Source organism: Phyllobates terribilis, unplaced genomic scaffold (genome assembly GCF_046119375.1).
Source record: "Phyllobates terribilis strain yellow unplaced genomic scaffold, ASM4611937v1 Scaffold_11__3_contigs__length_659146591, whole genome shotgun sequence".
NCBI classification, from domain to species: Eukaryota; Metazoa; Chordata; class Amphibia; order Anura; family Dendrobatidae; genus Phyllobates; species Phyllobates terribilis.
Window position 1 is genome coordinate 419777324 of NW_027362771.1, and position 14318 is coordinate 419791641.

Below are 14318 nucleotides of genomic sequence, written 5' to 3' on the forward strand. Positions count from 1 at the left end.
AAAAGGAGGTCAGGTCACCACTGGAGTTAATCCCTGCGCTGTGCAGGTATCTAAATAGAACAAATAGGGCGTCAGGGGGAAGGTTTGCATGTACATCCCTGGTGTGAAGGAGAGGCCCACAGCTGGCACCAGCCCATCTGGCATTTGCCAGATGGCCAGACCGGCCCTGGACACTGTCCATACTTGTAACACTTAGAGCCAAGACAAACCTCGGGGTGGGAATCAGGCTGAGTGGGTGGGCAAGGAGTGCTGGCCATTTCACACACAAAGGCATCTGTCAGCCAAATCATGGATTAAGATGATGATGATGATTCTGTGTTGGACTAAACCTGGAAACCAGACAGGCTGGCTGGTTGTGATACACAGCAAAGGCAACATGCGTCTTAACCAACGACAATGCCCGGAACATTCTGGCTGCCTTACGGTCAGGCAAAATAACCCACGCTTCATGGCTGCCTCATGTCCTGAATTTAATAGTGCAAGATTTCTATCGCAAATATACATGCTTGAAAAAGGTGGTGGCTATGGCCCGAACACTGTAAGCTTATTTCAGTCTTATTTCAGGTCTTATGTGGCAAAGCACGCCCTCCTGGCTTTGCAAAAAAAAAACAAAACAGGCTTTCCAGAGCACCACCTGGATTGCGATGTTGCAACCTGCTGTAATTCAATGCTTTATATGTTGCAACATTTGTACGAACAGCGTAAAGCAGTAACAGACTACATAATGAATCAAACTGGAGCGTGGCTTACTTTGAGATCCAACATTGGTAGCTAATGAGAGATGTGTGTTGCCTACTGAAGCCCTTTTAAGAGGCGACAAAATTTGATAGTAGGGACACTTGTGGAATCAGCAATATAGTTATCTTTGAAAAAACACAAGCATGTAAGAGAGGATGGAGGAAGAACACCAATTTGCACCTGTTCATCACAGCCCCGTATCTGTTGGGGACTCTCAGGAACCATGTCACATGCTTTGGGAGAGGCAGAGGAGGAGGAAGAGAAGGTGGAGGTGGAAGAGGACATAGACCTGGTTCAGGCTGGGGATGAGGCAGACAGTCAGAGCGAAAATGATGATGACTATGATGCTGGCCATGAGAACCAACCATCACAGTGGAGTTACGACAATGAAACAATGGGGCTTTCAGTCAAAATAGCAGGCATAGAAAGCTGTATGCAGCAATGCTTGTGGGAGAAAAGGCATTTTTAACATTAAGCAAAGTGATGACTATTGGATACTCATGCTTTTAAACCCTTGCTATAAAAGCAAAATGGGGGAAAATGTTTCCAGCTTCTGAAAGGAAGTCCAAGATGGCTTACTACCATTATAAGCTTTGTTATCTGCTCTGCAAAGTTTTTACTGTGCAAAAGCCTGCATCCCACAAAGCTGTCCAGCAAACCCCTCTGCAATTCATGCAGACACAACATTCTCTGCCTGTGCCAGAATTTGGGCTACAACAAGTAGCAGAGTAGCAGCAGCAACACCTATAGTATATTTGACATGATGAACTAGGTGTTTTTTCTGCCATTAGGACAAACTGGTGCACGTCAGCAAACTCAGATGCACCGTCTGGACATCCAAGTTAAGTCATACCTAGACTGTGCCCTTTCTCAGGCAGGGTTCCATGATTTGTGGGTCAACAAATTGGACCAGTGGCAAGAACTGGCCCAGTTTGCTATCGCAATAATGTTGTGTCCAGCCTCAAGTGCCATGTCAGAAAGAGTATTCAGTGTGGCCGGTGGATTTGTCACATTAAAGCAAACTAGGTTATCCGCCACAAACATGGAAAACGTAACATTTGTCAAAATGAATCAGACATAGATCAGTGCAGACTTTCATGCACCGATGATGATTAAATCGGCCATATCATTGGTCTTCCTGCCTGACTGTCCATTGACTGATGTCTACACCATTCTGACGTCACCAGTGCCGATAGATCACAATCTGGCAGGCATCTACTCCCTGTTAATCATGTAATCTATACTTTAGTACTGTTGATGCTGGGGCTGCCATTGCTGGTCATAGACTGCCAAGTTTACTTGTCTGTCCTGTTTTAACTCTCAACCATGCTGCTCTTGTTGCTGTCACTGCACAGCCATATTAGCTACACATATCACATTGCTAGACTGTACTGCTGCTGCTGGGGCTGCCATTGCTGGTCCTAAGCTGCCAAGCATCTCCTTGCTTGTCCTGTCTTAACTCTCTGCCATGCTGCTCCTTTCACTGCCACTGCACAGCCAAACTAGCCACACTCCTCCTTTCTGACCACTGTGTTCCATAGTGTATAGACTGTACAGCTACTGCCGGAGCTGCCATTGCTGGCACTAAAATGACAAGCATCTCATTGCCTGCCCCTTCTAAACTGCTGCTCCTGCCACAGCCACTGTACAGCTGCTATGCTAGCCACACACCTCCTTACTTACAGTACTGCTGAGACTGGGAAACGTACTCCCTTACTTAAGAAAAGAGGGGATACTTTTTAGACGGTTTGATAAAAAGCCTGTATAATTGCCAAATCATTTTGTGATAGCAAACCATTTGCTGGCCCCTAAAAAAGGATTTTTTAAAAAAATTTCTAGTTGAGAGGCCATTGTTTCTTCACATTCAAAATGGTACAGTACACCATTTTTATCTCCCTAATTAAAGGTATAATTTTTGGACAGCTTGTGAAAAAGCTCACACTTCTTCATTTAGCAAAGTTCAAAGCTCTTTATACTCCTCAAAGAGTGATAATTATTGCACCCAACCATATGGAAATTTGACGGTTTCTTCTGTTTGTTCCATCTGTCTATAAACAACATCAATGCATGCATCTGCCCCCCCCAAAAGGAATAACTTTTAGACCATTTACACAATTTAGGTAGCCTAAAAAGTCTGATACAGCAGTCTGTTGTTAAATACGCTGTTTATTTCCTCTGATTACCATCCACTTTCACCTAGCCAGATAGCCATTTTGATATTAAAAATGCTTTCTTTGCATTACAAAGCTCAAAACATGTTCAAATGACCCCGAGGAGAACTCACACTGTTCTACACATATTTTCCAGGCAACTATAGGCTTTTCAATGATGTGATTTGCACAAATTTATTCCCCACAAATCCAATTTGTAGTGGAAATTTGGCAAAGCCTGCAAATTTGCATTTCAGAAGGTCCACTCATCTCTAGTCATAACTATCTAACTGATGTCTACTGTACCTCTGGAACCCTTATTTGGCTCAAGAATGGGACCCCCCTATTCTCATGTATGGGAGGTGTGAAAACTGCCGAGAGGTGGGCACCATATCTATTTATAACATATCCTGAAGCCACTAATGTCTGAGAACAAATAATTATTTTAATACCGATATGGTCATGATTTAGATTTATTAGGATTAAAATGACAAATTTGTAATGATTTGAGCTTCAGCTTACTACTATGACGATCTTGTATATACTTGGTCTAGTGAATGTACTGTATAATCAGGCATGTCATGTATTACTTCACATATAATTTATTTATCTTTTTAACTTAAAGAACCTCCTATGATCCAGTCTTCCAGAAGGAACATCACCAATTTTGATGGAGACCACATTTTGGCTATTGTGGGCGACATGGTGGTAACAAGAAATGGAATAAATGTGACTCTGGAATGCCCTATAAAAGGTATTGTAGAATAATTCACCCATACTGAACAGTGAAGCATCGAATAAATTGATGTTGAGTACCTTGTGATCACAATCTGCTAATACATCACAATTATTGATAGTGAACAGTATTGTGTTGTGCGAGCCACAAGTTACAGTGACTATGACCAGACAGTGCATGGAAATCCAACCTTGCTTGATTTCTGCATGATCATGTGTAGATGTGTGTTTTTCACGTACCTGTTTTATTTTTTGCTTATTATGCATAGAACTAGTACCTTTTATATTCTGTATGGATGTTCTCTGAGTAGTCTGCAAAATAACCCTACAAGTCTATGGGCCTGTGAACATTTCGGACAGCATACAGATGCTATCTGTGTGCAATCTGTGGGCTGTCCGTTTTTAACATTGTAATGGGTAGGCTAAGCTTTGTGATTTTTTTTATTTTTAATTTTGCTTTTAGCATATGAGAATATCACTGTTGAAACACTGATGGTAAAAACTTACATACTTATCCAAATCACTGATGAAATTCGGTCTGTTTTTTGTTTATGAGATGCTGAAAAAGCCTTAAAGCTGTTGTTTAATAGCTTACCTCAGAGAAATAGCAAAACCAAAAATATTTGTGGAAAATGAATGATAAGCAGGTTATATATGATATATACAAAACCATACTGCTACCAAAAACCCAACAGCAACCCCATTGACAATCATTATATGCGAAGTCACAATGAGTGTAGCCTTCAACGGCATCATTTCACCTCTTTCTAGGGGAAAGTTAACCAGTTCTCCTGATTTTCACTGATGAGGAGCTAAAATCCTAAAACACATCTGCCAGTGGAGCTTCTGGCTTGGCTTCCTATCCTAAATCATGTGACAGCTCGCTAAAGGGTTAATATTGACTTTCCGGATTACTACTTCCAAAACAAGAGTTCTTTTGCCTGCCTGTTTCTAGAAAATTTACTGTCTGGTGTCTCATTATAAAGAGAAAATGATAAATGAAATAGAAACTGCCACTCATGGTTTATGTATCCCAGGAGCAATCAATTTTGTCCCCATATCTTCCTAATTTAGTACTATCTTGAAGGCACAACGATATGTGTCACTCTGTACCGTAAGGATCTCAAATAGGATACCACTCCATTCACAATGTAAAATATAGGATTTGGCACTCATATGATGCAAGAAGAGCCCGTAGTTTATTTAGAGCATGTTACTTATATTGGATTGCGATTCCTAAATAAATTGCTTGTTCTTCTTGCATCATATGAGTGCCAAATTCTATCTTTTACCTATTGTAATGCACACGCCCGGGCTGAGCGGCGTGTGCGTGTGATTCCACTGGACCGTGCCGGAGAGTGAATGCCTGGAGGGGCGTAACTAGGTATTCACCCGATCCGACCAGGGTCGCACGACGGCATACGACGCCAGTGCACCAAGGAGGAACCGAGCAGAGGGACCAGGTGCTACTCCAGGACAGACCCCAGACACGGCTGTTGACCCACACAGGGGAATACAGGAACAGACTGGTTAGGCTGGCACAACTGGTATGCAGGCAGGCGGGTATGCAGGCAGGGGGGTACAGGCAAGCACGGCTAGCGTGCAGACAGGAAGGCACTAGCAGGTAGGAACACAGGCGGGATAGGACCCAGTACACACTGGGACTCTGGAACAGAACCACAGATGTGGCGGACAAACACAGCAGAGTGAGGCCGCCCGGAGCGGTGAGCGAGAGCAGGGCAGGATGAGACCGCCCGGAGCGGTGAGCAAGAGCAGGGCAGGACGAGACCGCCCGGAGCAGTGAGCAAGAGCAGGGCAGGACGAGACCGCCCGGAGCGGTGAGCAAGAGCAGGGCAGGACGAGACCGCCCGGAGCAGTGAGCAAGAGCAGGGCAGGACGAGACCGCCCGGAGCGGTGAGCAAGAGCAGGTCAGGACGAGACCGCCCGGAGCGGTGAGCAAGAGCAGGGCAGGACGAGACCGCCCGGAGCGGTGAGCAAGAGCAGGTCAGGACGAGACCGCCCGGAGCGGTGAGCAAGAGCAGGGCAGGACGAGACCGCCCGGAGCGGTGAGCAAGAGCAGGGCAGGACGAGACCGCCCGGAGCGGTGAGCAAGAGCAGGGCAGGACGAGACCGCCCGGAGCGGTGAGCAAGAGCAGAGCAGGACAAGACCGCCCGGAGCGGTGAGCAAGAGCAGAGCAGGACGAGACCGCCCGGAGCGGTGAGCAAGAGCAGAGCAGGACGAGACCGCCCGGAGCGGTGAGCAAGAGCAGAGCAGGACGAGACCGCCCGGAGCGGTGAGCAAGAGCAGAGCAGGACGAGACCGCCCGGAGCGGTGAGCAAGAGCAGAGCAGGACGAGACCGCCCGGAGCGGTGAGCAAGAGCAGAGCAGGACGAGACCGCCTGGAGCGGTGAGCAAGAGCAGAGCAGGACGAGACCGCCTGGAGCGGTGAGCAAGAGCAGAGCAGGACGAGACCGCCTGGAGCGGTGAGCAAGAGCGAAGCGAGACTGCCGGAGCAGTGAGCAAAAGGGTCAGAGCGGAACAAGGCTGCCGGAGCAGCGAGCAAAAGGGTCAGAGCGGAGCAAGGCTGCCGGAGCAGCGAGCAAAAGGGTCAGACCGGAGCAAGGCTGTGGAGCAGCGAGCGAAAGGGTCAGAGCGGAGCAAGGCTGCCGGAGCAGTGAGCAAGGCAGAGCAGGCTAGAACCGCCGGAGCGGTGAGCAAGGCAGAGCAGGGGGGGACAGGGCTCTGTTCACACGGAACAGACAGGAAGGGAAAGGCAGAGCCAGATACCCACAGGGTCCTTGCAGAGAAGTAGCGAGTGGACCACAAACTCACAAACGGGAGTACAGAGACAACAAGCAGGAGTTAGGTACGAGTTCAGACTCTGCAGAAAAAGGAAAGGAACGGACATAGAGAAAAAACAGGTAAAAGATAGGAGAGAGTTCAGACTGGAACTGAGTGTACGGAGGAGACCGACACTGCAGCGGGATACAGGAGCGGGTCTGGGAATACGGCCCCCAGAGAGGCGGGACGAACAGGCAAGGAGCGTGTTCAGACAGGACAGACAAGATACAGGAGCGGGTCTAGGTAATCAGCCCCTAGAAGGCGGGAGGAACAGGCTAGGAGCGTGTTCAGACAGGACAGACAAGATACAGGAGCGGGTCTAGGTAATCGGCCCCTAGAAGGCGGGAGGAACAGGCTAGGAGCGTGTTCAGACAGGCCTGGAAATACAGCCTCCAGGATAGGCAGACAAGAGAACAAAGAACGGGACCTGGCACCTTCAGAGTGAAAGCACACACTGAAAGAAACACAATGCTCAGGCAGGGATTGATTGGGGCAGCTGGGTTAAATACCAGGTGACAGACAGCAATAGGCTGAGGACGCACAAGGGGTGTGACCCACAGCAGGTACAAAAAGCAGGAAGTGATCGGGCGCCGCCCTTAAGCAGCAGAAACAGACACAAACAGACAGCATGGAGGGAAGCCAGAGAGACATTCTGGACTGGAGATCAAGTGCGCGCTCTTGCACAGTGGGAGATGGACCACTATGCAAGTACGCCGCCAGGTATGTTACACCTATTCAGTACTAGTGCATGTGTAACGATAATAGTAGGAAAGCCCTTCTACTTTTTCTCAACCATATTCAGCCCATACAATTAGGAAACTAGGAAGACATGGACCAAGTCTGTCATGCCCCCGGATTCGATCCCTCGAGTTGGTGTTCTGTGGTCGGCTTCTCTTTCTGCCGAGCCACAGGAGACACTTTTTTTCTGAGTGTTTGGGTGTTGTTGTCTGGCTGCAGTCTGTCTGGTGTTTTCGTTTGTGTGCCTATCACCTTCTGGGTGCAGCTTTATATTCTGTTCCCCTGCTGGTGTTTACTGCTGGTGATAGATTCATTTGGATGTTCTGACATTCTATTGATGTTTGGATCCAGTCTGTAAGATTCCAGCTAAGGGTTTTCACTTTGCTGTTTCTTTGCTATACTTTGCACCTATCTTCTGTTTATCATTTGGAAGTAGTCAGTATATTTGTTAACAGTACTTGCTTTATTCTTTGTTTGGTGTTTCGTTATTTACTTTACTCACTTTGGAATCTTTCCTTTGTTCAGCACACTTCTCTTCTTGTAGGTAATTAACACTGTGTTCTCTCCTCCTGTTTTTTAGGAGGAAAGAAAAGGAACCCGTCGGCCATTTAGGTCAGAGTTTCCAACTCCTAGTATGTGGTTAGATCTATCTCTGCACCCATGGGTACCACTAGAGACTGCAGAGTCAGGATATCTAGTCTGTACAGCAAGAGGCAAGGTCAATTGCAGTTTTTAGGGTATAGCCTATTTTCACTAGTGAGTTGCTGCACAGGCATAGCTGTACAAGTAGCTGTTAGGAGCATTCAGAGTAAGCCGTCATCGAGTGGCGGCGCCATTATGTTATTTTAGGGTACGAACCTCCGCTGTTAGGTAGGGACAGACCAGGTTCAGAGTAGGGATTTTACCAGTCTGAACAGGTATCTGTCAGGTTCAGGTATTTGTCCCCCTGGTTTGTATGCTACCTGTGTGCTTGTGCTTGTACAGTCATAACAAAGTTTTCACAAGATAGAGGAGCCCATATAATGCTCTTTCTGTTGACAGCTATCCCTCCCAATTTCCCAATACACATACTCGGTTGATCGTTTGTGTTTTCTATGGGTAGAGCAGAATGAGCTGCTGACATACTCATTGAACTGTGAATTATCTGCCTGCAGAACAGAAGCATCAGGCTAATAGGTTCAAACCACCAAATCCTTCTCTCCCTCGACTTCATCCATTGGGGGCCCCTTAAACATTAGATTGTTGGTTGTTCCACCAGAAAGGTTTTGCTGACCTTTATCTGATGCACATGGGGGCCTTAAGAAATGGATGCTCAATTCTTTTTACACTAAATTTTTTGGGTATCCCTTTAAAATGTATAACATGGAAACAGGTGACTGACTGTTGCTAATGGGAAAAGTCTCCTCTAAATGCATTTAACAGATTTACCTCTAAGAAAGATAACCTTCTCCACTATACATCCTTCACCACAACATACCAATACATATTAAAACATCTATAAATCAGGATTTTCGTTCCACTTTGGAGTTTTGTAGTAACAGCATTGTGCTCGAGTACAAACTGGAGTTGTGTTGCGTGCTCACATAAAAATATGCTTACATACCTAATGTTTTCAGATGTAAAATCCCATCAACACACAGGAGCCTTGTTCAGAGTCTGGATTTACATTAGGCATGTATACACTGCTCAAAGTCATTAGGTAGAAAAGAAACACTTGGTTCCCAGATGTGTGCAGCATTATGTAACTAGTTTTATACAACAGATGGATGGCTACATGCAATACATCAATCTGTGCTATATTACAAGGCTCAAACTCATGGGGCTGAAATCCAAACCCAGGTCAAAGCGCACCACCATTCTGCTGTTAATGTTAATGGGTTATTCATCCTCAAAAAACAAGTTATCCGCTATCCCAAGAATAGAGGATAACTTGCTGATTGCTGGGGCTCCATCCTGAATTTAGAGGCCGGTCGAGGCAGCAGAGACTTGTTCTCGGGGTTCAAGAACCCCAATATTGGTATTGCCGGGGGTCCCTGTGTTCGGATCCCCAGTGATGAGAAAGTTAGGACATGTTTAAGGGAACCTGTCACCTGATTAATGCTGTCCAAAGAACGGGCCACATAAATCAGGCAAAAATAGAAGAAATACCAGTTCACCTAGACTCGGGCGTCCTGACGCATGGAACACGAGGGACCTCTCGTGATGCAAATCCAAAGGAAAAAGGGAGAATTCCAGCTTCATTGTTAGCAGAGGATTAATCCGCGTGACATCCAGAGTTTAGAACACAGAATGTAGGTTTATTCATATCCAGCATAGGCACAGCTTGGAGTCTGGTGTTACTGCAGCATGAGGAAATCAAAATACATATATAACAACAACACAGGAAGAGAAGGAGGGGTCATCCTGTCTGTGGGAGTTTTTTTTTTTTTTAACTAAACTTTGTTAACAACCTCACAATATGCACAACATATGAAACAGCACAGTAGTTGTTGCAATACACATACAGATTAATATGTATTATTCCAACACCCCCACTCAACAACTACTTATCCTCTTAGTCCCATTGTGGTTCTCAATTCTTGGAACCTAGCTCATGGCAATGGCTTTGTCATAATGTCAGCTACCATCTTATCAGTTTCACAATAGACAAACTGAATTATCCCACGATCTATCAAATCACGTAGATGATGATGTCTGATGTCAATGTGCTTGGTTCTAGCACTGATCTTTTCACTGCATGCAAGTTTAATGCATCCTTGGTTGTCCTCATAAATCACCGTCGGCTGAGTTGTCAGTTTGCCAAGATCGTCCATCAATTGTCTTAGCCAAACAACCTCCTGGCTTGCATAGGCTGCGGACACATACTCCGCTTCTGTAGATGACAAGGCAACAGACATTTGTTTCCTACTAGACCAGGAGATTGAACTTTCTCCAACTTTAAACAAGTATCCACTTGTGGATTTACGATCACGCGAATCGCCAGCCCAATCCGCATCTACATAGCCGGTAAGTTCTAGATCTCCTGCTGCAGATAGTTTTAAATTTACATCTTGCGTTTCTTTCAAATATCGGAGAAGTCTCTTAACAGCATTCCAGTCTCTTTGGCGCGGTTTTTCCACATATCTGCAAAGGATTCCAACTGTTGTTGTGATATCCGGTCGAGTCATAGTTGATATGTATAGAAGTGCCCCCACTGCCTGACGATATTTCTCATTGTTAGGCAACAGGTCATCTTCTCCTTCCAGCTTCAGGTAGGATGGTTCCATTGGGGTTGATATACCTTTGGCCTCTGACATTTTAAACTGATTCAGAATCAAATTAATTTTTGCACTTTGGTTTAGAAGAAAACTTCCATCTTCCTCTCTCTGGATTTGGATTCCTAGATAATATGTCACACTTCCAAGGTCTTTTGTTTCAAAGTGCTGATTCAGAATTTCAGTCATTTTTCCAATTTCTGCATCGTCTTGATGAACAACAATCACGTCGTCCACATATAAGAGAATATACATCAACTTTCCATCTGTATATTTTGTGTATAAGCACGGATCTGCTTGACCTCTTTTAAATCCTTCTTTCAACAAGACTTTATTCATCTTGGTGTTCCATGCTCTTGCTGATTGCTTAAGACCATAGAGAGATTTTTGTAGTTTGCAAACAAGATTCTCTTCACCTCTTTTTACATAACCTTCAGGTTGAGTCATGTATAAGTCCTCCTCAATGTCACCATTTAAAAAGGCAGTTTTTATATCCAAATGTCTGACATACATCTTTTGTACAGCAGCTACAGCTAACAAAGCTCTGAACGTTGTCTGTTTAGCGACTGGAGCAAATGTAGCATCGTAATCTTCGCCATACTTTTGAGAATATCCTTTTGCGACCAACCTTGCTTTGAATCTGTGGACTTTACCTTCAGAGTCATATTTGGTTTTGAAGACCCACTTGCACTTGATTGCCTTTTTGCCCTGTGGTAGCTTGGTGAGTTTCCAAGTTTGGAGTTGATGAAGCGATTTGATTTCCTCATTAGCGGCATCGATCCACTTTGTTCTTTCATGGACAGGTAGTGCTTGCATTTCATTCCATGACTGCGGCTCTGACTCAGGTAGTGTCTTGACAATGTAGGATAAATGTTTAGCTGGTATACCTTTATTTGATCTTGACGATCTCCTGATTTCAGATTCACCTGATTTTTCTGTTGTTCCTTCATTAGTTGAATAATCCAGCCAGACCTCTACATCCTCCTTGTTGCTGTCTTGTAATTGTGACTTCAGCTGGACTACTGGCGTGATGTCACAAAACTTGGGTGATACAAAGTTCTCATCAATCACTACATCTCTACTTATTGTGATCTTGTTTGTTTCTGGGTGTAGAATCCTATAACCTTTCTGGGTTTCGCTGTAGCCTACCAGGATACCTTCTTTAGCGTGAGATTCCCACTTAGTTCGCTTTTCTTTGGGAACATGTACAAATGCTTTACTTCCGAATATTCTTATGTTATGTAGTTTTGGCTTTCTGCTATTCCATTGCTCAAATGGAGTTTTCTCTGTAGCTTTACCTGGTAGTCTGTTCTGAAGATAGCAAGCTGTCATGATTGCTTCACCCCAATATGCTGTGGGCAGATTTGCATCAAATAACATGCTTCTTCCACTTTCACATAGTGTTCGGTTCCTTCTTTCCGCGACACCATTTTGCTCTGGGTTGTATGGTACAGTGGTCTGAAATAGGATTCCATTTTTCTTTAAAATGCTCTGTGTCTCATTACTTGTATATTCAGTCCCATTATCGGCACGTAGAATCTTTGGCATTCTTCCAAATTTATTATATACTTCAGCTAGGTATATTTCAAGTTTCTCTGGAACTTCCTTCTTGCTGTGAAGCAGGTGGACAACTGTATATCTTGAATGATCATCAATAAATGTGAGAAAATATCTCTTCTTCCCTGGAGTCAGAGTGCTCATTGGACCACAGACATCTGTGTGTATTAAATCTAGTGGCTGTGCTGTTGTACTAATTCTCTTAGGAAAAGCTTTCCTAGACATTTTCCCTTTGATGCAGCTAGTACACTTCATTGTCTGGTTACATAGATCAATTGTAATATCCTCAGCTAGTTGCTTTTGGACTAACTTTCTTATTGCTTCTGGGTCTCTGTGTGCCAGACGCCTATGCCACACATGAATACAGTTTTTATGCTCTTCTTGTTGCGCTGTATACACACACTCTTTGCATTTCTGCTGATAAAGTTCATCTGTGATGTTTCCCTCTGCTAGTGTGTGACCTTCCTTTGAGATGATGCAGCTATCATGCTTAAATGTAACTTCATTTCCTTGTTTTATGAGTTTCTTCACAGATAGTAGATTACTTTCAAGACTAGGCACATACAGCACATCCTTTACTGGGATCTTCCTGCTTTGTGTTGGTGAGATTTGACAATCAATATAACCATCTCCTATGCCTTCTGAAGTCATGTACTGACCATTAGCCATAATCACTTTCTCTGATTTACCTTGGTCAAGCTTAGAAAAGAAGTCTCTGTTATTAGTCATGTGACTAGTTGCTCCAGAGTCTATACACCATGCATGCTTTGATGTATTTCCACTGACAGTAAATGCAGTTTCAGTATTCACAGAATCATTTTCTCCAGATACAGCACTTTTAACCCTTTGATGACTGCTTTGCTTTTTCAGCTGATTCATTCTAGATTTCCAGACTCTGCAGTCAGCTTTCAAATGTCCTGATTTCTTGCAAACAAAACATTCACGTGTTTCTTTTATGTGCTTCCTGTTATCAGTTAGGTTTTGTGTCTGTAAAGCAGATTCTGTGTTGCATGTCCTACTGTTTACACCTTCTGCCTTTCGCTTATATTCATCTATGAGCTTCCCCCTGACATACTCCAGTGTAAGCTCATCATCTGGACGCGCATCTAGTGCGGTTACAAGCGTATCATAGCTCTCTGGAAGGCCACTAAGCAGTAATGCGGCCACATGAAAGTCCTTTAGATCTTCCCCAATGCCTCTCAGGCGTTCTACAATTTCCAGAACACTTCTTATGTAATCCTGCATATCCTGGCCTTTCTGTAGCTTAGACTGGTACAGCTTTCTCATGAGATAGAGCTTATTGCTTAAATTTATCCTCTCATGTACCTTTTGCAACTGCTCCCACATTTCCTTTGCAGTATTACATTTACACACATGCACAATCTGGTCATCATCTATACTGAGTGATATGGTACTTTGTGCTTTCTGATCCATCTCTGTCCACTCCTGTGGCACTTGGTCAGGTTTAGGCTCCTGTGTGTATTTACACTTACCTTCTCTTATCAGCAGCATTTTCACTTTGAATTTCCAGGATTGATAATTCTGGTTAGTGAGACTTGGCACTGTAAATTTCATGGAGCTGCTGCTGGTGGCCATCTTTGCTTCTTCTCAGTTTACTGTCTTTCTTTCTTTTCTTTCCTCTGTGTTCTGGGGATCTGTGACTCTGGGGACTCTGGTACATCTGGGCCCATAACCTGTTAGCAGAGGATTAATCCTCGTGACATCCAGAGTTGAGAACACAGAATGTAGGTTTATTCATATCCAGCATAGGCACAGCATGGAGTCTGGTGTTACTGCAGCATGAGGAAATCAAAATACATATATAACAACAACACAGGAAGAGAAGGAGGGGGCATCCTGTCTGTGGGAGTTTTTTTTTTTTTTTAACTAAACTTTGTTAACAACCTCACAATATGCACAACATATGAAACAGCACAGTAGTTGTTGCAATACACATACAGATTAATATGTATTATTCCAACATTCATAAATTAGCCAAAAATGTATTGTTTAAAAATAGATTCCATAATCAGGACAAGGGAACAACGCATTTCGAACACAACAGACCTGCGTTCTTTATCAAAGCTCACATAAATCAGAATCTGACTGCACAATTGTAGCAGGTATATTTTTTTCTGAAACACTCTGGTGACTATAGCCAGAAACAAGACTAGTCTGGCATCGCCCCCAGCTGTCTCTTCCCAGCGCTGCTATAGATGATTGACAAGTCTCGGAGATGGCAAAAGTGTAAAGCAATACATTTGATGTGAAAAATGGTGTATAAACCAAAGTAAAGCCTAGATT

General features: G+C 44.2%; 1 protein-coding gene across 1 annotated transcript in view; it reads left to right on the plus strand.

Annotated features, from left to right (window-relative positions):
* The window catches only part of ADAMTSL3 (ADAMTS like 3), a 676817-nt gene that overhangs the window by 600795 nt on the left and 61704 nt on the right, over positions 1–14318 (plus strand). The window contains exon 23 of the mRNA XM_073653131.1: positions 3514–3642. Coding sequence (XP_073509232.1) covers positions 3514–3642 — 129 coding nt within the window. The remainder of the gene's footprint in view (positions 1–3513; positions 3643–14318) is intronic.